Consider the following 25,116-nt stretch of genomic DNA (forward strand, 5'->3'; position numbering starts at 1 on the left):
ACACACACACAAACACACGAACACACTCACAGGACAATAGGCCTATAGGAAAAATGGACCTGTGTCTGTGTGTGTGTATGCATAATATGAAAATTTATGTGCGGAAAGGATTGAAAATAAATTTATGAATTATATTGGTTAGAAAATTGCATCTACTCAAGGATATCCTTAATGTATAAAGGATATGCATGTGTTTTACTGCCGGTATACGCCATTGTCTTCTACAGGAGGGGCAACTTAGGGGCTGGCCCAGAGGTTGGGGGAGGCAGGCAACTGCAACTGCAACTGCAACTGCATCTGCAACTGCAACTGTATCTATTACATGCAACAATGTCTGTCGCTGAATTTATTGTTTGTTTGATTTGCATTGTGCGTGGCGACTTTTGACAGGATAGCACTGCGCAGGATGCTCGCTACTGGCAGCAGGAGGACGCTTCAAGCCACTTTTTGCACACGTTTCCTGCTTACCTATTTATTAGCTATCTTTTTTTTGTGTGTTCTCATCTTATTAGCGATAAGAGCTACAATTTTCCCTCTAAGTGCTTTCCAACAAGCACAACAACAAATGCCATAAAACATAACACAGAATCAAAGAATCCACGCAGAAGCTTTGACTGACTGTCGTCGACCTGTCGTTGCTTATCATAAAAATCCAATAAATGCTACTACACACACTCCCATACGCGGCGAAGGCCATTTCTTAGAAGGTAAGGCAAAAGCCTTCGCCTTTTACGATTCGGTATTGCTTCACCCTCCATCATCGTCATTTTTGGTTGTAGTTTACGACTTTTCTTTCGATGTGTCGCGCTTCCCCTGTCTCTCTCTCTCTCTCGCTCTCGGTGCGCTTTTCTCAAATCTGTCAAAGTTCTGTTACATGACACTTGCCCAACTACCACACAATCAAATCAAACACTGAAAAAAACAGATGCATTAAACAAAATATAATCCGTACAGCTCTCGGCAATTGAATACCGAGGATAAAGTAAACCATATACTCTAAAGGATAAGATATAAACTGTATAAAAATTTAGTCTCATGACAAATGTTTCTTATCATTAAAAAAATAGTAAGAATTTTGAACTGAGCTGGTTTGAACCCGAAACTCTTATATTGTATGAACAAAAATGAAAACCAGCTTATCTACCCACCAAGTTATGAATCTAAGCTTGAGGCAAACCATATTTGATTTGGTGCAAAACTGTTGTTTAAATAAAATAATAATTGTGAAAAATAATATACTAAAATAAAATTACTTAAGCTGATGAAACAAATATAAAAAATTATATTTATTTTAAATTATATTGATATTTTGAGATTTCTAGAATTGTGAGTGAGAACCAACCTCCGTGACAAAAATATATTTTCCATAAACTTCGATATTCTGTTCACAAATTTGGTTAAGTGTATTGTATGTTGCCAGCGCACGCATATAAAGAAATCGCAATAAAAGATGCTTGACACGTTTATATTTATTCCCCCCGAACTCGGCCGACATCATCATCAGCAGTCGCAGTAGATCAAATGGCTGACAAGAGCGAGCAGTTCGGGCGGCTCAAGCATATAAAACCACTGGCAATTGAGCTACTGTGGCAGTGGATAGATTTCATTAGTTTGGCATTACATATTACAAAGATCATTATTGATGGGCAGACATCGCTAAAGGTTGAGGGGGGCTTTTATGGCACTTACTTATGCATAGGTATTAGTCAATCGATACTTAACAATATGCATACGTCTGCGTCTTTCTTATGTGATGTGAAAGTCCTCACTTGACTTACATATATGTTCTGACAGCCTACTCGTCGTGCAAGGCAAAGCAACCGTTTCTAGTTTCTGTCAATTATTATACTTTAATTGTTCTGTAAGGAACGCAGAACAGATTCTTATAAATTTGCCAAACCTGTAGCCGTCTTACAACCCAAAATTAATAGTAAAGAGTCGCGAACATTCTTGCCGCATTACAAACTTCTAAATTTTCCGTATCATGGATTTGAAGAACTTTGAGGAGCGCTGGCGTTGCAACCATCCGTACGATGACTGGACGCCGCCCTTTCGGGTCGGGCCAATGGAAGAGATATTCTCCGGGGGCCCGCCACACGAAGAACTAAGCAATCCTCTGCCGCAGCCTGTAACGCAGCCAAGCCTGAACATCTTGGCAGGCAGTAGTCTACAAAAGCGCCAACATAAGAACGAGGGTCCGCACTTTAATCCCTGCTCGATTCCGACTGATTCTGGACTCTATTTGCGCTGTATGTTGTCCCTATTTGTGCTATTTCTTTTCCAAAATATCCTTAGCATATGGTTTTTACAGATCGCAACAAGGAAACGAATAATGTATTGCGGAAGCTGTGGTGCCTGGACAAGTCAAATGTTTGCGAATACCCTAAGTGATGCCCAATGGAGGTCTATGCCTTGAACCTGCACTAGACCCAGCCACGGAACAAAAATCATTTCATCAAAGCGATGGCATCACTGCACATGATAATTGTGGGTGGCACACGACGAAAAAGCGTGAATAAACAATGTCGCGACTGAATTAGTTTTACATACAAAAAATAAAAATAAAAAAAAAAGATCAACAGCATTTGAACAGCTCAATTTGGTTTTAATATGCCCCTATAATTACACTTTTGCTGCAATTACATAAGCTGCGTCGGCCGAGGGGGGCGGGGCAGTCGCAGGTTTGTTGGCAAGCCGCGGGCCATATAAGCGCCAGCCTCGACACTGATTGCAACAACTGGTAGAACGAACAGCATCAGCAAACATGCGTCTATGCCTGCTATTAGCCCTGACCCTGGCCGTGCTGCTGGTAAGTCCAACCGACTCTCTCCACAACTAATCCTAATGGCTTTATCGTTGCCATAATCCCGCACAGCAACTGGCCGCAGCTAGAGTAACGCCTCTCCAGGGTGCTCAGCATCATGGCTCGTCGACTGTGGCCAGCCTAACTGCCGTGGCAGGCGCTCCGTCGGGCCAGCCACCACGTGGAGGACCTCCGCCGCCGCCACGCACCACCACAGCCGCCTCCTCCGGCTAATGGCAGAAACTGACATGGACCTACACCACATGGACCTCACTCCTGGCCCTACGTATCTTTGGAACTCTATATAAATTCTGCACTGTATTGTATAAATGACACCCACCAATAAAGCAAATATGAAAAAGTAAAGCAAAGTGCGTTTGGTTCCAAATTCTCAAAATTCATATAATATACAAATATTACAAGAATTTATTATAAAAGGTATTAGCCTGTCCATTACGAAAGTTTAAAAACTTTTTAATCGTATAAATAATACGCTATTCGAGTGATCACGACTTGTAAATGCTCTGTTCTAGCAGAAATGTCTAGCGTTTTCTTTGCCAATTCCAGCTGTGTTCTCCTTTCTGACAAACAGATATAGTTGGTGCGAATGGGCAGTTGATGCTGGTCAAAAAAAGAATCACATACGCCTCGTTCACCCTGATCGTAAGTTAATCCTGCCCAACTACTTCAATTGTTTCAAATTAAAGTTCAAAATACAAAACTCTCTTATGGAGCTAAGACTTATAAGCATACTGTTCAATTGAAGCATCATAATATGCTTATGTTTAAATGTTTTTATTTAAAGCTCTTATGTATTACTCATCAGTTCCACTGAAGAGGCTTTGTTATTTTTATGAATGTAAAAAGTTTACGAATGTAAAATGTAAGAGAGTTTCGTGGTAATACTATTAAATTGAGTTTGACGCAGATGTGATGCGAATCTTAAACCATTAAAAAGACCAGTCAAATGCTTAGATTGTTCTAATTGAAGGCTCTTAAATGTTGTTTTTACAATTGAAATAGTCATGACGATGAATCTCAAGGTTAACCGCTTGCGTGGGTGGGGAATTTACCCAAAATGACATCATGGGCGACAGCTCGATTGTCTTTGTGGCTGTTTATAATAAATGCTGTGATCAGCAATCTTTATAAAGCCGGAACCAAAAAACCCAGATGCTTGTATGAGCATAAACAAAGGACGGGCAATTATATTAGTAATAGGTGTCATACGGATAAAACAAAAAACCATCCCATATCTTATGTATATATCAAATGTTTTCAAATAATTTTAATATCCATTAGTTACTGTGAAATTATTTTCGGTGAGCACGAAGCCAATGCAATCACAAATGCATTTAAAATATACCCAGAAACTATAAAAACTTTTTATTTATCTGAAAATCTACGTTTCAAGCAGAGGTGGGCACGGGCCATGCCGTAAAATTGCAATTCGTGCGTGATTCGAGCGGTGAAACTTTCCACTTTCGAAATTATTCCGATGCAAAATCTGAAAGCAGATTCCCACATATTTTCGGTCGTGCTGTGCTGGGCTGGGCCCTCGATGCGCGTGCTTATAAATTTCGTGTTAGTGTTGGGCCGTGTGGGCCAGGCGTGCCTGTCTCTAGTTAGAACTGAATGAAATCAAACTAAGCAGAAAAAAAGAACACGATGACAACTAATTTATAAAATACGAAGTGTTAAGCTTATAATTACTATCATTGTCCGCTTCTAGGCCGAAGACAACTATAAATCAGCGATGACTGCGAACTATTGCCGGCAGTTAAATTTTCTCGTCAAGTCGGGTGGTTGAGTGGTTTAGCTGCTCAGCGCCTCAGTTCGGCTTTCATATTCGATGCGCGGCTTTTTGCATATCATTGGGCTTCTGCTCTGCTGCCTCTGGCTGATGGGCAGCCTGGGGCAGTTGTATGGAGCGCCAGTTGGATATCATGTGGATCACGCCGGCTGTATACGTGTGACGATCGTTAAGCAAGCGCCAACCACAACAACAACAACAGCAACAACAACAACAACTACTACACCGGCTACAACCAGAGCCACGGTGGCCCCTGGCTAAAATTGACAGTCAATTGTTTATTGCTCATATTTGAAATAAAGTGCCTAAAAAGATCGCAGCATACTTTTAAGCGAGCGCTCTGAACTCAATCAAAATCCCGTGAGGCAACAATATACCAGAACTGATAGTTTGCTTAGGTTCAGATACATTTCATCGACCTGTTAGATATATGAACAGATATTCCGCATAGAGTATAATAGTTTTGATCACATTAAGTTTTTGTCGAATCACCGATAGCTCACGCCGTTTCTCCGAAATCGATAAAATTGATTTTTTAGATAAGGTTTTTCAGATAAAGTCATCAAATTTGTTTTTTCCGGCTTGCAGCCGTGATTCTTATTTGGTTTCCGATTCCACTTGTTTGTTGCTTTCAAATGAGCTGGTACTTCTGCATTGGCGTCGCTGGAAGAAGATCATTGCATACTCTTCAGCAGCCGCTTCAAGTCCAATCTGCAGCCGAGTCACATCCAGAGCTACCGACTTGAGCTGTTCCTGCTTCACGCGCCCTCCTGCTGCTACACCCGCTGCAGCTATGGCCAGTTCCCCAGGGCGATGTTAATTGGATGGCAAATGCAAAGGCAAAGGCGGACCGCACAATGCACAAACAAGCTGCCAAATATAATTAAATATTTTATCGCATAAAAGTGTAGGAAAAGTGCCAAAATGAAACGACAACAAGAAAATGAGCAGCCGGCATGCGTTTCCCTGACCATTTTGCATACTCCACTGAGGGCTGGCGAGGGGCAGCGGCTTAAGAGAATGGGGCCGTGTTGCTGGTTCAGGTAGAGGCCGTTCTCCTAATATTGTTAGACCTGACATTGTTGTCGTTTTATGTAGTCTATGTGCGAGTGTGTGTGTGTGTGTGTGTGTCTGTGTGTATGTGCTTAACACATGTTCCACAAACAATACGCCCGCAGCTCAACCGACTTGGCTCCCAGTTCTGCCACCCTTTCGCCCCCACTCCAGTAAAAATATCCATTGCCCCCCGGTTGCATTTCTTTGGTCTTTAGGTTTTTCAGATGAAATCTTTTTTGGCCTGCAGTTGCGCCAGCAACAAGAACAACAACAACGACAACAAGGCCAACGTTCCATTGTTCAGACAGAGCTGAGCCCGAGCAGAGCAGAATTTGCTTTTTTCGACAATTTCCATATGAATTTTAATTATAATTTTTCTATGTTCATTTTCATGAAAACAATCAAAAATGACTTTTGTGCCGCAGCAGCGGCCGCCCCCAACTCTTCCAGCCACCTTTTCTGGTAACATAGCAAGGGTCGGGTCGGGTCAGGATCAGTAGAAGTGGAAACTGGGGGCGGCGCGATGTGAGCTGGGCTACTTGTAGACCTGCTGCAAATTGTCACTGGCATTAATAGCCGCGAGGGTAGCCTAGTCAACAGCTATAGTTTGTTTGAAGTTGAAATGTGTTGCTCTTCTAATGCGCCGCCATAAAGCGGGTCGCTAGATAGCAGAGCAACAACGTACAAAGTAACGAACCAACTCCAACGAGCATGTGGAAAAATAAATGTTTTTAAGATATAGCCGAACCCAACTGTTTTTTTGTCAATTGTCTTCATATGTAAATAAAGCTGACAAGCGAAGTAACGAGTAAACCACAAACGAGAACGGATACAATAATCAGCGAGTATAATAAGAAAATACATCATGCTCTAGTACTAGAGCTATTCCCAATTAAAAAAGAAAAACTATTTTTCCGATGTCTGGTGTCTAAATAAGCCTGTCCAGCGAAGTAACGAGTTAGTTGCTAACGAGAGCGAATTAAATAATCAGCGAGTATAAATACAAAATACATCATGGAACGCTGTTTTCCGCTGCCTGTTTTCAAACATATAAATAAAATCGATAATTTATAAATCGAATAATCTGCTAACGAGAACAACAACAATAATAAACGAGTAGAATAAGAAAAATTTTACAAACGCATTTATATTGTGTCATATTTAATAAATTAAGGCCACATTGCGGTGTAGATAAAGGACGTCAGAATTGTAGAGACTTTTAAACATTCGAATGAACGAATTAACTGCAAAGAGAGCGATTATTGATTCTAATTTCTTAATGGCAAGGAAAATTTATTTGAAATTGTAATCAGAGATTAACATCTATGAATGCCTAAAAAAAGTAATAACTTGAGTGAAAAATAAAAATTTCTAATTTAAAAATTAGTTGTAGATCAATTGATCTAAGTATTGCTTAACCTGATGCAGCTTAAAACCATGTATGCTTAGGCCCATAGCTCATGTAGCAGTGTTGCAAAACGCTGCATGCAGCTGATATGCCTTGATTGGGCGGCAAAAGAGCCGTGCAAAACAAATTATATGCCAACATAAAAAGTAAGACAAAAGCAAACAGCGACATAAACAAGTTAACTGAGCAGCGTTTATACCTGTTGTTGTTGCTGTTGTTGTTATTGGTGCCAGCTAGCGGGGCAACTTCCGTTTCCGTCGTGGCCAAAAAACAATCCACCCATATGACAACTGTCACTGCCTCTGCCTCTGCCGCTGTCACTGGCTCTGGCTCTGGCGCTGGCACTGGATCTGGCCATGCATGCGAGCAGCTTTGAATGCGCTGCAAGGTGGCGCACATGTGCCATGTGTCTGTTTGCGAAATTTGCAGCTGGGTTTTCCTTTGGCCGCAGGCCAGCACCAGCACCAGTACCCAGGTAACATTTACCCCCTCCCCCTCCCCTTTTCCACTCGGCCACAACTCCCTGGTGCCCCTGCCCATGGTGTCCATAACGAACCGTTGTCATTATGCATTCTGATGACATTTCGCCGCTGTCTTTTGTGCGAACCTATTTTTGTAGCGGCTAATTAAGAGCCAGCCAGCTAGCGATGGAAATTCTATACAGCATATTAGTGTAGCGGATGCGTCAAGGATACGCGAGGTTCCTTTTTCTCAATTTCTATACACTTTCACAAAAGGTAAAAGAGTTTATTGGTTTTGTGCTGTCCGTCCATCCGTCCGTGTAGAGGAGACTTGAAATTTGAGTCATTGTATATAACTTCTATATCCGTCAGAGTTATTGAGTTTCGAAAATCTGTATCTCCCACAGGCGTAAATTTCTTGCATTTTTGAATTAGTTATAGCTCGTTCTTCATTTTAGATGATATACAAATTCATGACTTCATTTTTCTTGGTTTATTTATTTATTGACAAGACATCGGGGTCAAAGTCGGCTTATTGGGATGTAACTGCATCTCTAACGTCCTTAAACGATCTTCGGTTAAGCCTCCTGACCCCCTCAAATCGATGAGTATCAACCATTCGAGTGCACCCGACTGCAACATTCTTATTTATAACACACAAATGATCTTACGCGCAAATTCCAGACGGCTCTGTTGGATACTCTACTGCAGTTTGTATAATGGATCTTTGGGGTTTGAAGTTGTGTCTGAAAACTAATTTCGCAAACATTTGTTAGCTCATTAACAATTCAATTTGCTGCATAAACGACCTAAACATACAAATAAATGGACGAGCAGAGACAAAGACTTGAGCAGCAGAAGGGCAGCGGGTGGCAATGACTACTAATAAGTAGTTAGTTGAGTTAGTCTTGCCACACACTCATGCACACACACTCACGCACACATACACTTGGGCACATGAAAAACAGTAAATATTCAATTAACAGCAGAAGTAAAACTCAGGACGAACCCTTTACACCCCAAAAGCCACATCCCGTTTGAACGCTTATGTGGGTTGCGAGGCACAATTTAAGTTGTATTTTTCTTTTTTTTATTATTCACCTCCCCTTTTTTTGTTTATTTGCTTAGTAGTTTGCTTTGATTTGGCAAAGGTTCAGGTTCAGGGTCAGCTCAGGCCCGGATCCAGTTCCAGTTCCAGTTCTAGTTCCATCACTGCGGGCATTTTTCTAATTACACAGAAAGCAGCTGCTTTGAACCCATTTGCAGCAAGCGGCAGTGGACAGACGGCAGGCGGGTGGCACAAAGACCAAATAATTATGAATTGTATTTTATTTAATTTTAAATATTTACTAAGCTACCAAAGGAACATTTTGGCCGGCAGCAGGTACTACGACCCACTGGCCGAACCCCCTCCGCTTACGTTGTCGTCTCCTGCACCGCCTTATGCTTGTCCACCTTTCCCGCCGGCAGCTGCGTGCGGCGACTGCGACGTCGCTCCAGCCAACGCCGCACAAAGGGCGTCAGCAGGCGGGTGTCCACCGCATCTAGATCGGATTCGCGCAGCAGAAGGCTCGTCACCAGCCCCACCACAATGGTCATCAATGCCCCGAAGAGGGTGAAGTACAGGTATGAGATGCGGTACAGCTGAAAAGGCACATCCGATGCGGGGCTGTACAAAATTTGATACAAAAACTAGTCATTAGATTTAACATTAGCTGAAACTTGCACGAGCTTCTTATTATATATGATAGATTAGGTATTTCATGTTTAAGCTAGTCTCATTCGGGAATTTAGTTAGAAATGCGACTCACCTGATGGCGTCATCTAGTGGCAGGCTGCTGAAGGCGCGTCGCTCACCCATGAAGGTGTAATTGCATCCCATCGTGGAGTAGGGTTTCCGCTGATAGACCAGATCCCCCGTGACCAGGTCACGCTGTGCGCTAATGCACATCCAGGCCATGACACCCAGTGAGCTGAGGCCACCGAGGAGCGCGCCCTTCGAGTTAACCCAGGGCAGCATGACACCGGACGTGAAGATGCCCAACAGGGGTCCGTTGGCCACTGAGGTGAGCGTGATGGTCAGCTGGAGCACAGCGCCCAGCTTCTCCACGATAAAGACCAGACCGACAAAGATAACGCCAAAGACAACAACAACGCTGCGCATAATATAAGCAGTTTGCGTCTCGCTCAGTGGCTGGTGGCGAAAGGTCTTGACAAAGTCCTCCAGCACGACGGCAGAAAGCGAATTAAGGCCGGTGGAGAGCGAGGAGAGAGCCGCACTGAAAACGCCAGCGACAAACACGCCCGGCAGACCGGGATACTGTCCGAGTGTTTCCATGACCAACAGCGGCAACAGCTGGTCATTGCGCTGGGCCAGCTTCGTCTCCAGCGGATCGCAGTCCGCGTAGGTCGCATAGATGAGCAGGCCCGTATACCCGCAGATGGCCAGAAACGCCAGCACGCCGGCTATAAAAGTCCAGATGGCGATCCGAGCGTGCCGCAACGTTGGCAGCGACAGATACCGCTGGATCATATTCTGGCTGATCGCATTCGACTTGAGCCAGTGCGCCACGCCCCCCAGCACCAGAGAGTAGAAGGTGTAGCGCTCGCTGAGATCCAATGTGAAGTTGGGCGGCTCAATGCGTGCCGTCTTTTGGGCACGCTGCCAAACAACGCCCGGCCCGCCCACATCTATCGTGCCCTTGATCAGCACCAGTGCCATGGCGCCGAACATGATCAGCGTCTGGACGACGTCCGTCCAGACGACTGCCTTGAGGCCGCCAATGCACGTATAGAAGATGCACACCACGCACACACACGGCGTCACAATGTGTATGTTCACGCCCGTTGCCTGATTGAAGGCTATGGCCGGCACATAGATCACAATCGGCAGCCACAATAGCTGCAAAATTGAGGATATATTAGTTACAAAAGAATTTCCATTTAATACTGGTTTCTTTCTCAAGACCTTTCGGGGCATGAACAAGTTTTGGCTGTGGCTAATATTATATTACAATGGTGGGCATATTTTTACATTTTTATTTAAGTTTAAGGTTACTTTTCTCACAATTCAGTTTTTTAGTCTTATGAATTGATTTCTTAACACTTACCGAAGCCATAATAAACATGATCGAACCAAATAGGCGCAGACTGCGATTGTAGCGTTGTTCCAGATACTAAGTTTTTTGGGATTTAAATAAGGACTGTTGAGTTGCATTGGGAACTTTAAATCGACAGCTGAGCACATACCTTGTAGGTGGATATCAAGTTGAGGTCATGAAATACTGGTAAGAATATATAATACATGCACAGGCCCATTAGCACTAGGGAGCCCATAATGTACAGATACTGAGCACCGTAAAGGTAAACCTCGGTGGGTGTGCCCAGCAGCGTGATGCCCGATATGAAGCTGTGAAGAATAGAAGAGGAAACTGCTGTAAATAAGCAATAATAATACTATAATAATTAACTAAAATAAGCTTTGAAGACCCCTATAGACATTAGTGCCACTTGACCTTCAGTCGGATTTGCTTCCGTTGTCAGCGTGAAAAACTCTTCGGAGATCAAAGAGCGTTTTATGCAATTTAATTAAGAGAGATTCTCGTCGCCAGGGGCGTTGATTATGCGACGTAGTCGCAATTTGAATTCCCCGTATACGGGTTTCTTTCCGTATTCTCGTTGCTTTTACGAACCCATTTCGAAAATATGAAACTATTTGATTTGGTGTGCTGATAGGCACCGCTCACAGCTCTGTGCTGCATACTAGCCCAACAAATACTTAACGAGCAGCTGTAACTAGCTGTAAGTGGAGCAGTCTCTCAGTTCGAATTAAACACTATGGTACCCCGGGCACTGAAAAATATGCATTATTGTTTATTGTAATTCTGAGCTTAGGACAAATATTGAGAGTATTCATGCCAAAGGCTAAGGGCAAACTATTGCTTAAACTTAGTCTTCCCGCCTAATTCCAATATGTTTTAAAATATATTCTGATAGCCCATTAAAAACTCTTGCTCCGCCCCAATATTAAACTAATAAATATTAGGAATACCGAAAGAACAGTGTAATATGATGTGCCATTTATTTACCATCCGACTAACTTCGAATTCAATTTCAAAGATCTTTACTTAGGCGAAAGTGCAAGTTAGGTCTCATTCGCTTTAAGCGTATTTTCAAAACTCTACTTCATTAAGTATTATAAAATAAGGAGCAGAAAACTTAAAGAAACGTTGATCCTGGCAAAGCCGGGCTATCGATAGGCACTATTACAATATTAATAAACTGTGGAACTGACTTTAAAGTAGTTCTGCCTATTTGATTTAGCTCTGGGATTTGAGCCCTCCAATTGTTGTGCTAAAGCATTCATAATGAGTAAATCTCATACTCACCTAGAGATAAGCGACATGGTAATGGGAAAGATTTTCATTTTTCTGCCGCCGACTAAATAGGAGGCGGCACTATTGGCCGCCTCCTCGCCACCGCAAGCCTTCACCTCCTTCGACTCGCGACGCAGCTGCAGGCAGAAATAGATACCGATGACGGCGCAGATGGCCAGCATGAGACAAAAGACCACATAGTCGGGCCAGCCAAAGCTCTGCAGGCTGGTACGCAGCTCGTCCACATGCATGACGCAAAATCTTAGGGCACAACAACAAAAAGAAAGGAGGCGGCTTATCGATGGATCGCCCAAACAGCTTTTCACACTGCACTTACAAGTCGCGGGTCACCGAAAGAAAAAAAAAAAAAATTAAGCTACCGCACAGCTGCACGCATCAAAAGTAACTGACAGATACACATGGCACATCCAGCGAATAGTTGGATAGCTCTTAGTTGTCTCCGGGTCCGCTTCTACAGCTGAGCGAGCGGGCGAGCAGCCCCAACTGACCGACAGACGGGCTGTTAAATTTTTTGATTCAGCTTCTGATTTAGATTTGTTTTAACATTCTCGGACTTCGGATGCGAGCTGCGAGCCGTTGTTGTTTCAACTATTATTATTAATGATATTATGGCATTCCATCTTTCTTCTTTTTTTTTCTATATACCCTGTACACATAAAATGGGCATGAGTGTTATAGAATAAATAAAATGTGACCATTATGAAGTTTGTACGTTCATCCTTCTCATTATAATACTTTAATTGCTCAATTAAAATTGTGCATATTTGTTTCTTTAGTCATATTATGATTGATAGAAATATATTTTCTCATATTACAGGGTATCGCTAGCTCAGCAATATACTTGATAAACTCTCGCAGAGCTGTTTATTATTTTTAATTTTTGCTTGGCAATCAGAGGCGACAAGTTCGTCTATTTAAACGTAGCATTCACCTGCCCATTGTCTTGGGCCTCCAATTGGGGAACTCGGCGTGAATTGAAAGTCTCGAGCGGACCCGCAGATCAGCACCAACGTAATCCATACCCAGACTTTGTCTTTGGCTGGGCCTCTCTCGAGTGATTTGGGGTGCCAAATGTGTAGAAATCGGTGGCGTAAATTAACTTGATTAGATTTAGCGCGCAAATTGAGCTCAGTAACTGGCGCGAGCTCTGCCTATGTAGGCCGACGTGCAAGAGAGATGGCAACGGGCTGTGCGATAGAGAGAGGCAGAGCGATGAGTACGCCACACAAATCGTGCCAGATTTAGAATGCGTAATTTGCCAGAGCATATATACATACAATATGTGTTCATATATATGCATATTTCGTTGTGAGGATTTTAATTAATTTGTTGAAATTTTGCGAATATTTTTAGATTAACTGCGGCTTAAAAAAGAATATTCGCATATCTTAGAAGTCCATATATTGAACTGGTTAGACAGATCTTGGCTAAATATACTTTGATTTTATCTAATTACATATATAAGAGATTGTCCTGACTGAATCACTGAAAGGAAAGCAACGCACAGCTCAAGCCGAAAGAACTACAAGGCTGAAATAATTAATAAATGCAATTTTCAATTGGGGTCAATGTTTGTATGCAAAACATTAAAAACATCACATGTAAATTATAAGATTGCTTAGTTAACAAGTATATAAGTTGGAAAATTTATTTAAATTTGTTTGCTTGGACAATTACAATGCTCTCACATGTATTCCTTGGCAGACTGAGCTAAGTTTAAGCACGGCAAGAAGTTTAGGAGGAGACGGAAGACAACATATAGAAATGTACATACCTATGTTAAAGTCTTCAATTTGAAAATATGTGTTTTTTATTTTAATATATCATTAAATCAATCAAATAATTTAATTATTTCTTTGGGACTAGGTCGGATTCATAGACGCTGTTTGATCGGCTTTATATCTGTCTTTGTATTTTATTTACCTATTTTACACTAAAAATTTCGCTGCCATTTATAAGTCTTTTACACATACACAAGTGCGTCGTTTAGGTTTACTGATTACTTTGTTAAACGATGCCATAGCTGCCTGATGGGAAATTTACCGTCTTACCATAAAAACTAGCTATTTTAAAATAAAGTTTATTGTAGACTATTAAGGTTATTTTAGAATCAGTAATGGAATCAGTTCAATCTAAATCAATTTCATTAAAAGAAAGATATTTTATTTATTAAAAAAAAAAAAAGAACATATTCATGAGGCTCTAAATCTTGTTTTTTAATCTTAGACACTGCAGAATTGCTAAACGTAGCTTAGCAAATCCGAGAACTGAATCCAATTACCTCGTGTTTCATAGAGGAAGCTCGTTCAGATACTCCAAAGCAGTCGCAGCCTCGCTGCCCAATAAATTCGCCTCCATATCCCCTGAGCTGCCCTCCGCTGCAAAGAAATCAACACAGCATTTAAGGCATGAACAGAGCAGTGCCGCATAAGGGGACTCACCTGTGGGAAAAGTCCCACCGCTAGCAACATTCCCATTTATAGCCAGCAGCGAGGTAGCCAGTTCCTTGAGTGTGCGCTCCAGCTCATCAAACTGGCGCGAATCATCCGCGGGTGGCGCTGCCCAGGCGCAAATGCACAGGCACAGAAGCAACGCGAGCCCAAAGCAGATCCAAGTTGAAGCCATCGGGTTGGTAGATAGATCTACCCATCTAACAGTGCTAGGCTTTTATAGATCGAGCTGCAATCGCAGCTACTGATGGGCATGTTCTGCTCAATTAAATGCACTAAACGCTCCCAAATGCTTCTATAAACAGCAAATGAGCTGTAACAAAAACTGAGATACTTAAAATGCGGAATACAAATATTTATGTAAGTGGCAAATATTTTTGGGCTTTAACGTTGTCAGTATAGTTAGCAATTAAATCGGCAACACTCTTCTTATCTACATCGTTGGTTACAGTACCCGAAGGCTTTGACTTTCAAAGAACAATACATTTGGCTTGATCTTCAGAGGAGATCATGAGTAGCCTAACCCTCAAATTCGGAGAATCTAGATCTCAATCTGAGGGACGCATATAGATTTTCGCACTTTTTCCGACCCCCAATGGACGTGAGCAAAATTATTTTGGGTTAATCTTTAGAGATGGGAGCGGAAGAACAATTTTAACACCTTGCTTAAGAATCGAACTAATATAATATGGAAATAATAAAAAGGAGAATAATAACAATAATTAAAATATTAATTTAGGTAAGCATATGCATCGGAACAGAAGCAGATGCTTTTTATGATCATCAAGCTAATCTGCAAATTTTGTGTATGATCTGTATGATCCCAAATGCCAAATCCAGTTTCGTTTCTTACATTTTTAATAACATAGCCAGCTATAGAGTATTTGTTAATCGATTGATCCCATTTTCCCAGTTGATCAATTTACATTTGTTGTCAACGCCGTGTGGTCACCCTAAACACGGCATTTGGCTGACCAGCCTGCGGGTATGCAACAAATTAGGAAAACGTTTGAAATGAGCCTTTGCATGGGGCTTACTTTGTGCAGTTCGGCTGGATTGCTTGTGTATGAAATTGTTTTAACATTTCACTGTCTGTCATTCCGTATACTTAACGTTGCAATGCGCTTTTTATTTTTGCATTTTGTTTTTTTTTTGCTAATACGGCAGCAGCAGCTGCGCCAGCAAAAAGCGTCTGCACTTTGCTGCCAATCGAGGCATAAAATGAGCAGCAAGTGCCACTACAACACGACCAGCGTGAGAGCGAACGGGCGATGTAGAGTGTACAGTATAGAAAAAGAGAGAGAGAGAGAGAGATACATATAGAGAAAGAGGTAGCGAGAGAGAAAATGCAGAGGTGCAAGTGCACAGCCATGCACGCACTCAGACTTTTATCAAAATCAAATATTCTATACGTCGCACGTGGAATATGAATCCTGCAAATGAATACTACAAATAGTATTCATTATGAGATAAGAACAGAGTAGATCACCTAAATGGATTGAGTTCTTATCATATATTTTATTGATATATGCCAAAATTGATGAGTTTAAGCACAATTCCTTTTTCGTATGCGCAGCTGCGTTGCTTTTCCGATATTTAAAGTCTAAGTTTGTTCATTTCCATCTTGTTCCTATTGATATGCACATGTTTCAATTATAAATATATAGAATTCCATGGAATTTATTAGTGATTCCTCGCCAAGATCTAAAAAGAATATTATATACAGAGAGAGTGCTATGAAAATGAAATCTGCGATACTGAGTTCATATACTCAATAATTCTTATGTCGGCTTTTCTCTGGACATCTGTAGCGCTCTCTTTGAGTCGCCTAGCACCTGACCAAACCCGATTCACATATCTTTTTGATTTCGCGGCCTGATTTTTGCTGGTTTTTTATGTTTTATGTTTGCTGGGTACTAAAACGGCAGCAATGGCAGCGGCAAATTAATTAATTCCAGTGCAGCGATTTTTCAAGAAAAACCCCCCTTTTACACATATAACACGGGGCGTGCGAATGTGTGCGTGTGTAGGTGTGCGAGTGTGTGCGTCTGTGCACTTGAAACGCTTCTGCAGGTGTTGTGATATTATTTGGAATTATGTTGGAATTTTTTTCTAGCACTACGCCGTCGCCCTTGCTGTAATGCCATGAATATTATTTGCTTTTTAATTTTGTTTCAAGTTTCATATGTCTCTTAATCTACACACACACAACACACACGCATATACGCGCACACCTGCTTTGAGTCGTTGTTTATAGCTAACTTTACAGTTGAGAAAACATTTCTAAAGTGGTTTTAATTAGTTGCCCTAATGGTTTTCTGGTCTGGCCTCCTGCGGTTCAGGAATTGCGTCTGCAAGTGCAATAAGAAAATGATTTCAGACCGATTCCCAGTTCCCAGAATCCAGTTTCCAGTTCAAAAACTTTGACCAGAAATGTTTTCATGCGCTATGAATTTTTATTTGAGCAAGGCAAACCATTCGAATATGATATAGTAGTTGTATAGTTAAGAATATCGTATAGTCAAGAATCTGTTTTTATCAAGTGAACATCAACATACTTGTCCTAAGCCTTGGGGGCAACTGTGGTTGTAGTAGTAGTGCTTGAGCTTGATGTATCCTTAACGTTAGCGTTAGCGTTAGCGCACACTGAGTTAAATATACCAACGATATGCTGTAAATCGAACTCCACATTAGCGCAAGCCTAGATAAATACAGTTCGTATACATACATCAACAATAATTCCACAGGGGAGGAAAGTTAAAAGGGGACTGCAAATACCCTTTGCCTTCTCCGTCAGCTCTCCTTTGAGACAGTCCTGTAGACAAAAAGAAATGTCATATTTCAGACAGATTCTGGAACTGAACTAGTTCCATACTTACGGCTCTTGCGCTTGGTGCCATCTGCAGAATGCAAACTAGAGCCAAGGCAATGGCGAAGAAAGTCAAAGTATTTCTGCGGGGGAACTGCATATTGTGAAACGTTTTGCTCGAGGTATAAACTCTTAACTGAGAATGCAAATCAGCTCCAGTCTATTATATACTCAGTGCAATCATGGCAAGTGCCGCTTACCAAATCAATTAATGAAATCGTGCCGTAGCCTAATTTAAGGTCGAACGGTTCAAGATAAACTTCAAATGCCAAGAGCACGAGCAACACGAGCTCGTGTGTTTTAGGCATGATATGGGGTCTAATCGGTTTAAGTTGGAAGCGGCGACGAGCATCAGACTTATTGTTATATAAGAAAAGAAAGATCGGAAAAAATTAAATTTTACCATCGAAGACTAAACAGCATGGTTGACAATGACTAATGAACTTCATTTGTACTCTGATTAAACAACATTTATCTATCACAGAATTTGCATTTGAAGTTTAAGCGAATAGCACTTAGAATTCTCAACTGGTTCTGCTCACAAAGATGTTGGCAATTTTGTCAGATCAACAATAAAGTGGAATAGAGCTTTATAAAAGAAGGCAACTGTACTTCAGCGATGCCTGTGTGAGTGAGTGAGTGTGTGTAACTGAATATATGTGTATGTGTGTGTCTGTATTAGTCATTGGTTACTTGTCATATGCAAATTCACGGTCGCATACACTCGTACACACACACGCCTATTATGTGGCCATTTTGTCGTCAGTTAACTGTAAAAGCGAACGACAGTCATCTCGGGCCCATTTACAATAATATTTATCAAGTGCGGTACACACCCAGCTTGGTCTAGGGGCCCGTTGCTAGCCTCATATTTTAGCGGCCTTAGCTGGGATGGCCTGGACGGCGCTGAACTGGACGCACCATCATCATCATCATTATCATGAGGCGAGCCTATGCGTGGCCTCTAATTACGTCGCATTGTCATAACGGAATTGAGCGCATTTGACACGCAATTGGAGCTCACAGTTGACGGTCCTCACGATGACACGTGAGAAATGCCCGCCGGACGAGTGGGAGGTGCCAGTTGGCAGTTGGGTGCAAGTCACATAAGCTTGTACTCGAACACTGAATATGGTAATGAAAATGGAAATAGAACTGGAAAATGTTTAGTGACAGCCCAGTACGACTGTCAAAGGACAGACTGTTGCATCAGAGTCGCTCTTCAGCTTGCCTCCCCTTTTTCGCCAGCCCCAACCCACGTGACTTTGCTAAGTAGATAAGAATTAATTGTTCAATGGCACGCATTGCACTTAATACTTTGAATACTCGTATGCTCGTATGTCCCCAGCAAGGAGCAAGCCGAAGCGTTACAGCATTTTTTTGACTTATGCCCCGTCACTTGGCCCACGCACCTTTTGGGCCGAGGTTAATCGGATAAAATTCATAATTATCGTTATTACTGTCATTTTTTCTAATGACTCGCTGCGCACAAATTGCGTGTACTTTTCTATTAAGATGACCTATCAAACGCACTTTGACTTCGTTCTAGCCGTTGCGTTCTGGCCGTTGATTTTTCTGTTTGTTTTTTTCCAACGCTTGTTTGTTTTTCCATATATCCTTTCTTGGTAGCATTTGAATTTTTTAGCTCGGTATGTGGCGTTGAAATAGAACCAATCAAAACGACTTATGGCAAGTAAATACATGTGATAAATACATTGATCTCTTTTTACTTAAGAATTCCAGTCATTGCATTCAACCGGATCAAACTAAAAATAAAAATATTCCTATTTAATGCTTCTTTATTATATGGGAGCTCCATATCTATTATTTTTCCTTCAAATGAATCTTTAAAATGCCGACAGGTACTGGTCAACATCGCTATCCTATGCTCAACAGATTCTGGCTAAGGTCACATAACTATAGACGACATTGGAGATATACAAAAATTAGATTAAAAGGGTATTAAAACTTCATCGCTCGGCAGTTAAGTGTTCTACTTTGTTTATTTTTTACATTCCTTGCCCACATTTCCTTGGCTCTAATACACCCATAGTCGGATCCCCGCACCCTGGTATCCTCCCCCGGCAGTTATAGAGCGCACGCGTAAATTATGTAATTAAAATTCCGCACCTTAATTCGGGCAATTTATTACATGAGCTTTTGACTAATTGGATAACGATCTTTAACTATGTTTACTAAATACATGAGAGATACATCACAGGCATGCGCTAAAGAGGGTAACGTCGCCTGGACCCTACTATATGGCCATATGGATGAGTTCATAGCTGCTATGATTGCATTTTCTGATAAGCCCCAAATTAATTGAATTTTTAGGCGTGTGGATCTAATGCGGGTGATTTGCGTGCTTTGATGAAGCAACAACAAGTTGGCAAAGTGGGGTACATATCCTGATAAATGGAAATATAAATGGGCTCTTTAGAAACTAGTACACTCATAGAAAAAATTCTTTCGGCGAATAATTGTTCAAGATAAAGCGAAGCAGGCATATGGCCTTTTTCTGCTATGCTAGCGGGTATTAACCGACAATTTTCTATTCTATTTTAAGCATTGCTTTTCATTCCTGTTGCAAATTTATACTCTATTTTAAAGCCCCGTGTTCACACATGGAAATGTTCCGAGTTAATTGAATAAATCGTCGGATGCATCCAACCGTTCACACAATATTATTTCACAAGCTCCAATTCTAAAGGAGAGTTTTAATTAAGTTCCGTAAAATTAAGCTGAGCTAATGCTTAGTATTATTTTTGCCTTGTATTATATGTTATATATGTTTTAAATTTATTTTCTAGTATGCAGACTGAATTATATTAGAGTCGAATAAAATATAAGCAATTGTGTTATTCAACAAAAAACATGACATGACAAACTGGCTGAGCACTCACTTTTGAAAGCTTTCTCGGCTAGATTTTCACAAAGATCTTTGAAAATGAGCCTGAAACCGTTCGGACAAAACTTAAAACTTCGCTGCATCTCTGACTACATAAAGTATATATATTATAGATTAACAGCCGAGTCGATCTAAACATATCCTCATGGCCGTATGACATCTCGTAAATTATAAAAGCTGGAGACACCAAAATTGATAAGTAGCTCCTTGTAGTATTTATATGAAAATATCTTTTTTTGTAGCAATAAATTGTTGGTATGGCTGTCGAGTAGAGGAGTTTGCGATGGTGTGATCTGTCACAGGCTCGATTCCTTAGAGAGAAAGAGATATATTTTTATTACTGCTAAAGCAAACGAGCTCGTAGCACGAGCTGCATTTGGTGTGGGTAGAAAAGGGTTCAGGGAATCCTATAGTCGGGAACTCCCCTCTCACTTGTTTTATATGGAGATTCTACTGAATATGTAACACATTAGTATTATTTGCCGAAAGAAATGCCATATTCAGATGGGCTTCTTGGCAAAAAGAGCTATACTATTTTAACAAATGTAAATATGTGTGCAATTCCCTTTCTCAATAATGATTATCGAAATCAGTAAACACTGTTTTAAGTAGGCAAAATCATCATTGATTAAAATACACATTTTTTGCATATTCAGATGGTTTTAATTTGTTTCGTCACACTTAAAACGCGCAACTGGTTTATATGAGGGCTTCCGTTTCGAGTTGGCCTTCACGTTCCCATATCCGTTTCCATTACCATTCCCTTTCCAGTGCCAGTGCCAGTGCCAGCTCCAGTTCCGGTTCAATGTTCCATCGTCAGCAATTCGCAATGGGCATGAGTAAACACAAACATAACGCGACATTGCGTTCTGGTTAATAATTTTCACATGCATTCATGAAAATTAAAACGAAAATCAAGAGCTTAACAAGTCAGAACAGTTAGCTCCCGCTACACTACACTAAGCTCTGGCTTTTTTGCAAATAAACAAAAACTAAATAAAAACAAAATCCAAAAAACAATTAACAGTAAAGGCAATTTTCATCATTAAGTCGAGTGATGTCTGACTCAACTGTGGATTCGTCTGATGATTGGCGGGGTTGCCGGGTGGCTGACGGTTGGGGCCTATTAAAATATGCCCGTATTGGCAAAAGCTAAGTTCGACCAGCGGCAGGGCGGGCGCTGGAAGGGGGTAGCAAATGACGCGCTTAGCTATAAATAGACCAAATGCTAGGGTCAGCTCAAGCTTTTCGGTATGCGGCGCACGTGTAGGCAAACGCCAGGTGCGAGCGCAGCTTAGGAGGGGCTGTGAGTGCCCGGGAGGTGTATGTATGAGAGTCCATGTGTGTGTGTACTTCAATTGGGGGCCGACAGTTGGACGCGCAACGAGTTGCGGCCAGTCGCATTTCGTTGGTCAACGTAAAATGTTGTGAGCCAATTTTTTTTAGCGCGTTTCTGTTGTTGTTCATTGCGCATTGTTGTTGTTGCTGCTGCTGTTGTTGTTGTGTTTATGGCCTCCCAATGCACATGGCTGCGCCCGCGGCTGGCAGCGCTGCTGCTCACACTGCTATTGCTGGCACTCTTTGCTAGCCGCCAGGTAAGTCAGCTGGTGTCCGCAGTTGACCAATGGCTTCCATAACCAAATCCAATCCGATTTTGTAGACGCATGCCTTGGAGTTCATGGATGTGGATGAGTCAGCCATGTCGAGCCATGACGATGACAATGGTGATGAAAGCTCCGCAGAGCTGCCGCAAAACCTGCTCAGCTACTCAAAGGATACCATCGCCAACTTTAACCCACGCAAAACGGATGCTCATTTTCGCACCCTGTGGGAGCGCGTGCCACAACAAAAGCAGGAGGTAATCAAGCGCAAGTAGTTACTATTAGTGCTTATAAAGAGCATCAGGAATAAAGATATAATCACAACAATGTACTCATCATATCTAATCTAAGACTTATTTTAAGTGATATCCGCATATTATTGAGCTTACCAAGAATAATACTTACTATGAGAACAAAAAATATATACTCGCATAAACCATATATTAATATACTTTTTAAATACATGCATATATTATATTCTTAACAACGCAGAGTTATTTGATCATTAAGCAAATTTCTTGCAGATTGGATTCTATGGAGGTCATAAGCCATTGTTAGTTATAATATTGATGATGTTTATTATATATGTCAGGCTTCTATCTGAAAAATTCGTCTTGATTTATATATATATAACGCTTATAAAGTTCATGAGCTAGTTCGCAAATGGTTCAAGGAAAATATGCAAAGGAATCAATTTGAGTAAATTCACTTTTTAAACACAATACTTTTAGCCAAAGCATCAGGAATCTGTAGTACTTACATGAGCTCGCAGAGTAGGGCGAATTTCCGTATTTTTAATATTTCAAATACTTTAAAGCAAATAACGTATACGGAATGTTTTAATTTAATGTATAGGTACTATGAGACCACAAATCTTGGATGCTATGAAGACAAGAATAGGAAAAATTCGTCAAGGCAATCAATACAATCGCTTTAGACATATATCGTTTTACAGCACTGCACGCATTAAGGCAATTTTCATTACTGAGCACTAGGCACTGGAGTCAAGCTTATGGGTGAAATGTGAGTGCCCGCTGCCTAACTACGATTGCGTAGCATAAAAAGGTCGCACTCCATAAAGAAACCACAACAACAACTGGCTAGTGGCGCTCAGATTGGTTAGGCCAAGACGTATGGGTCACTTTTAGTCCAACCCACGCCCAAGTAGTTCTTGAAAAAGTAAAACACAAAACAATAAAAAACAGAAAACAAAAAAAATACCGCCCTAACGCTGGGTAAAACTTTTTTATTTGCATTTTGTTTTAAGCAGCAGCTACAAGAATTCAGCAAGAGAAAAAACTGAGACCAATGGTGTTTATTCCCATTTCTTTCCTCATTTCGTATTTTTTTTTTTTTTTTTTTTTGGTTTTTTTCTTATTTTACTGGTTTGTTTCTTCTTTGTTTTGTAGAAAAATGCACAAGTTTTATTCTTCTATAAAAGTTTTTGTGGCGAAAACTTTGCACTTGTCTTGTAGCCGCCGAAAGGGTTTTACAATGATGCGCTGCAAGCAACCCTTCCGACCCATGCCCATCCATCAACCAGGCCCATGCAACGCTTAAGTAGGCGTGCTCAGGCACTTTATATATTTCGGAGGCTATGCGCAAGAGAAGCGACTAGTTATTGGTCTAGTTTGTGGGTTAAGCAAAGTTTTAGGCGCGAGGCACGCACCTTAAAACGAGCCCGAATCCCTCAATCCCGCCGCACGAGTGTGACACAGAGCAAGTCACTTAGTTAAGCCCTGAGACGATGTCGGTCATTATGCGACCCCAAATAGCTGCTATGCATTATCATTATCATTAAAATAAATTATTAGAGAAAGTCCGGCATCGGGCGTGGCAACTACGTAGAACTAAACGCATCTTGCACGTTTTCTCTGCGCAAATTTTTTACACGATTTTTACAACTTTTTTCGGCGCTTTCAGCTAAGTACACAAAAGCTTTTGCTGGACAGTACTTGAGTTCGGGTGGTGAGGGTGTGGGCGTGGGTGGAGAGGGTGGTTTTTTGGCCGTCACAGATAAAAAGTCAAGTTTTGGGGCGCTGCGAGTTAGACGCAGCATTTAGTTAGGGACGCAAAAAGGTTTGCAAGAAATAACTTTGCATACTTTTAGGCAGCGCATGTTAAATACTAAATGCAAGTCCCCAACAACAAAAGAAGACAGTGTGTGCAGGAGTGGAGGTGGATTTTTAGGTGAGGGGACTCCACTTGCATGCGGAGCACCACGTAATTTCTCAAGCTGCCGTAGCCTGACCACGTAAAGCATAAAATATTTGCCAGTGACTCCAGCGGCAGCCAAGGCTGCTGTCCGGCCGAGCGAGAGTGAGAGAGAGAGAGAGAGAGAGGGAGTGAGAGTGAGAGAGGGGCCCTAAGAAAAGTATGTCTAAGAAGTTGCCAAACAAGTTGCAGCCGCAGCCTGTGCGACGCAGCTCATTTGAATACATGGCAACAACTTTGACCACGCATTAGTTACACAACAACATAAAAGCACAACACGTGGCGTTGGTGCGGGGGCAGTGGTGCACTGGGGGAGGCCAGCTCAAGTCCAAGTCAAGTCAAGTCAACTCAAGTCCTCTTGTCGCTGCCAGCCGAATGACCTGCCACATCCTTCGTGCTGGTCGGCACATGCAATTTGTAAACCAAAGCGCATAATTTACAATGAACATTTCGGTTGGTCTAACGGTCTAACGGTGCTTAAAGCTGACCGCGCCACAGACTTGGACTTGGACTTCGAGTTCATCTTGGACTCCATCTTGGACTTCATCTTGGTCATGGTTTCGTTCCCAGACTTTGACTACGGCCATGAAGTACTGGCCACGACATTGATGTGGTGTCGCTGCAGCTACATCTCGGCCAGCTCTCACATATTTCACAGACACGCCCTTGGCTGACATTATCTAGCAAATATTAAATTTAATTAAATTAAAGTGCAAGTAAAGCTTATTTTGATGTTAACTTAGGTATTTCTAGCTAACAAGCTAGGCTTGTTATCTGCACAGAAGGATCAAGGCAATTTTTTAACATCCAAGCCTAATGCAATATTCATCAATGCGTAACTTTCTAATTATTACATAAAAAAAAAAGTTGAATTCAGCATATTTTTAAATTTCAGTCAAGTTTGGCTCATGGTTTCAAGACTGGCTTATAGTTTCCTGTTCCTTGCTATAAAATTATTATTTGTTAAAACACTCGATATCATGAGTATCAGGAGCTTAAACTTAATTTTTTTAAACATTTTGGCTCACATATTCTTATCTTCTTCTGGACGCGGGTCTTAGCTTGCCGACAAATTGTTAGTTAATCGCTCAGCTGAGGTTAAGTCTAACATTTCTACATAGTGAAATGATAGATCG

The 25,116-nt window shown here is 41.4% G+C and overlaps 6 protein-coding genes across 7 annotated transcripts; 4 read left to right on the forward strand and 2 right to left on the reverse strand.

Moving 5' to 3' along the window:
- Positions 1-1,845: 1,845 nt before the first annotated feature.
- LOC115764361 lies at positions 1,846-2,584 on the forward strand. Its single transcript, XM_030707321.1, has 2 exons — positions 1,846-2,249; positions 2,312-2,584. Exons 1-2 carry the CDS (start codon positions 1,985-1,987, stop codon positions 2,389-2,391), a joined length of 345 nt encoding a protein of 114 aa, XP_030563181.1. The 5' UTR covers positions 1,846-1,984; the 3' UTR covers positions 2,392-2,584.
- Positions 2,585-2,749: 165 nt separating this feature from the next.
- Positions 2,750-3,155, forward strand: LOC115764389. The gene is made up of 2 exons (XM_030707358.1): positions 2,750-2,809; positions 2,876-3,155. The coding sequence occupies exons 1-2, from the start codon at positions 2,765-2,767 to the stop codon at positions 3,035-3,037; spliced, it is 207 nt and encodes a 68-aa protein (XP_030563218.1). The 5' UTR covers positions 2,750-2,764; the 3' UTR covers positions 3,038-3,155.
- A 1,445-nt stretch (positions 3,156-4,600) lies between these two features.
- On the forward strand, positions 4,601-6,035 carry LOC115764370. The gene has a single exon (XM_030707331.1). The coding sequence runs from the start codon at positions 4,656-4,658 to the stop codon at positions 4,875-4,877; it is 222 nt and encodes a 73-aa protein (XP_030563191.1). The 5' UTR covers positions 4,601-4,655; the 3' UTR covers positions 4,878-6,035.
- Positions 6,036-8,871: 2,836 nt separating this feature from the next.
- On the reverse strand, positions 8,872-12,373 carry LOC115764341 (sodium-coupled monocarboxylate transporter 1). Of its 2 annotated transcripts, none has more exons than XM_030707294.1 (6): positions 12,329-12,373; positions 11,930-12,244; positions 10,791-10,950; positions 10,652-10,717; positions 9,353-10,443; positions 8,872-9,210 (listed from the first exon to the last, which is right to left on the reverse strand). In XM_030707294.1, exons 1-6 carry the CDS (start codon positions 12,343-12,345, stop codon positions 8,958-8,960), a joined length of 1,902 nt encoding a protein of 633 aa, XP_030563154.1. In that variant the 5' UTR covers positions 12,346-12,373; the 3' UTR covers positions 8,872-8,957. The 2 variants fall into 2 exon arrangements, with proteins under 2 accessions (XP_030563154.1, XP_030563156.1); XM_030707296.1 differs by lacking the exon at positions 12,329-12,373 and adding an exon at positions 12,255-12,303 and having other exon boundaries at positions 11,930-12,178.
- A 1,771-nt stretch (positions 12,374-14,144) lies between these two features.
- LOC115764255 lies at positions 14,145-14,563 on the reverse strand. Its single transcript, XM_030707173.1, has 2 exons — positions 14,380-14,563; positions 14,145-14,316 (listed from the first exon to the last, which is right to left on the reverse strand). The coding sequence occupies exons 1-2, from the start codon at positions 14,561-14,563 to the stop codon at positions 14,228-14,230; spliced, it is 273 nt and encodes a 90-aa protein (XP_030563033.1). The 3' UTR covers positions 14,145-14,227.
- Positions 14,564-21,581: 7,018 nt separating this feature from the next.
- LOC115764345 lies at positions 21,582-22,234 on the forward strand. Its single transcript, XM_030707302.1, has 2 exons — positions 21,582-21,760; positions 21,826-22,234. Exons 1-2 carry the CDS (start codon positions 21,674-21,676, stop codon positions 22,039-22,041), a joined length of 303 nt encoding a protein of 100 aa, XP_030563162.1. The 5' UTR covers positions 21,582-21,673; the 3' UTR covers positions 22,042-22,234.
- Positions 22,235-25,116: the final 2,882 nt, after the last annotated feature.

This window comes from Drosophila novamexicana, unplaced genomic scaffold, assembly GCF_003285875.2.
Source record: "Drosophila novamexicana strain 15010-1031.04,08,12 unplaced genomic scaffold, DnovRS2.1 tig00000820-arrow-pilon, whole genome shotgun sequence".
Lineage (NCBI taxonomy): Eukaryota > Metazoa > Arthropoda > Insecta > Diptera > Drosophilidae > Drosophila > Drosophila novamexicana.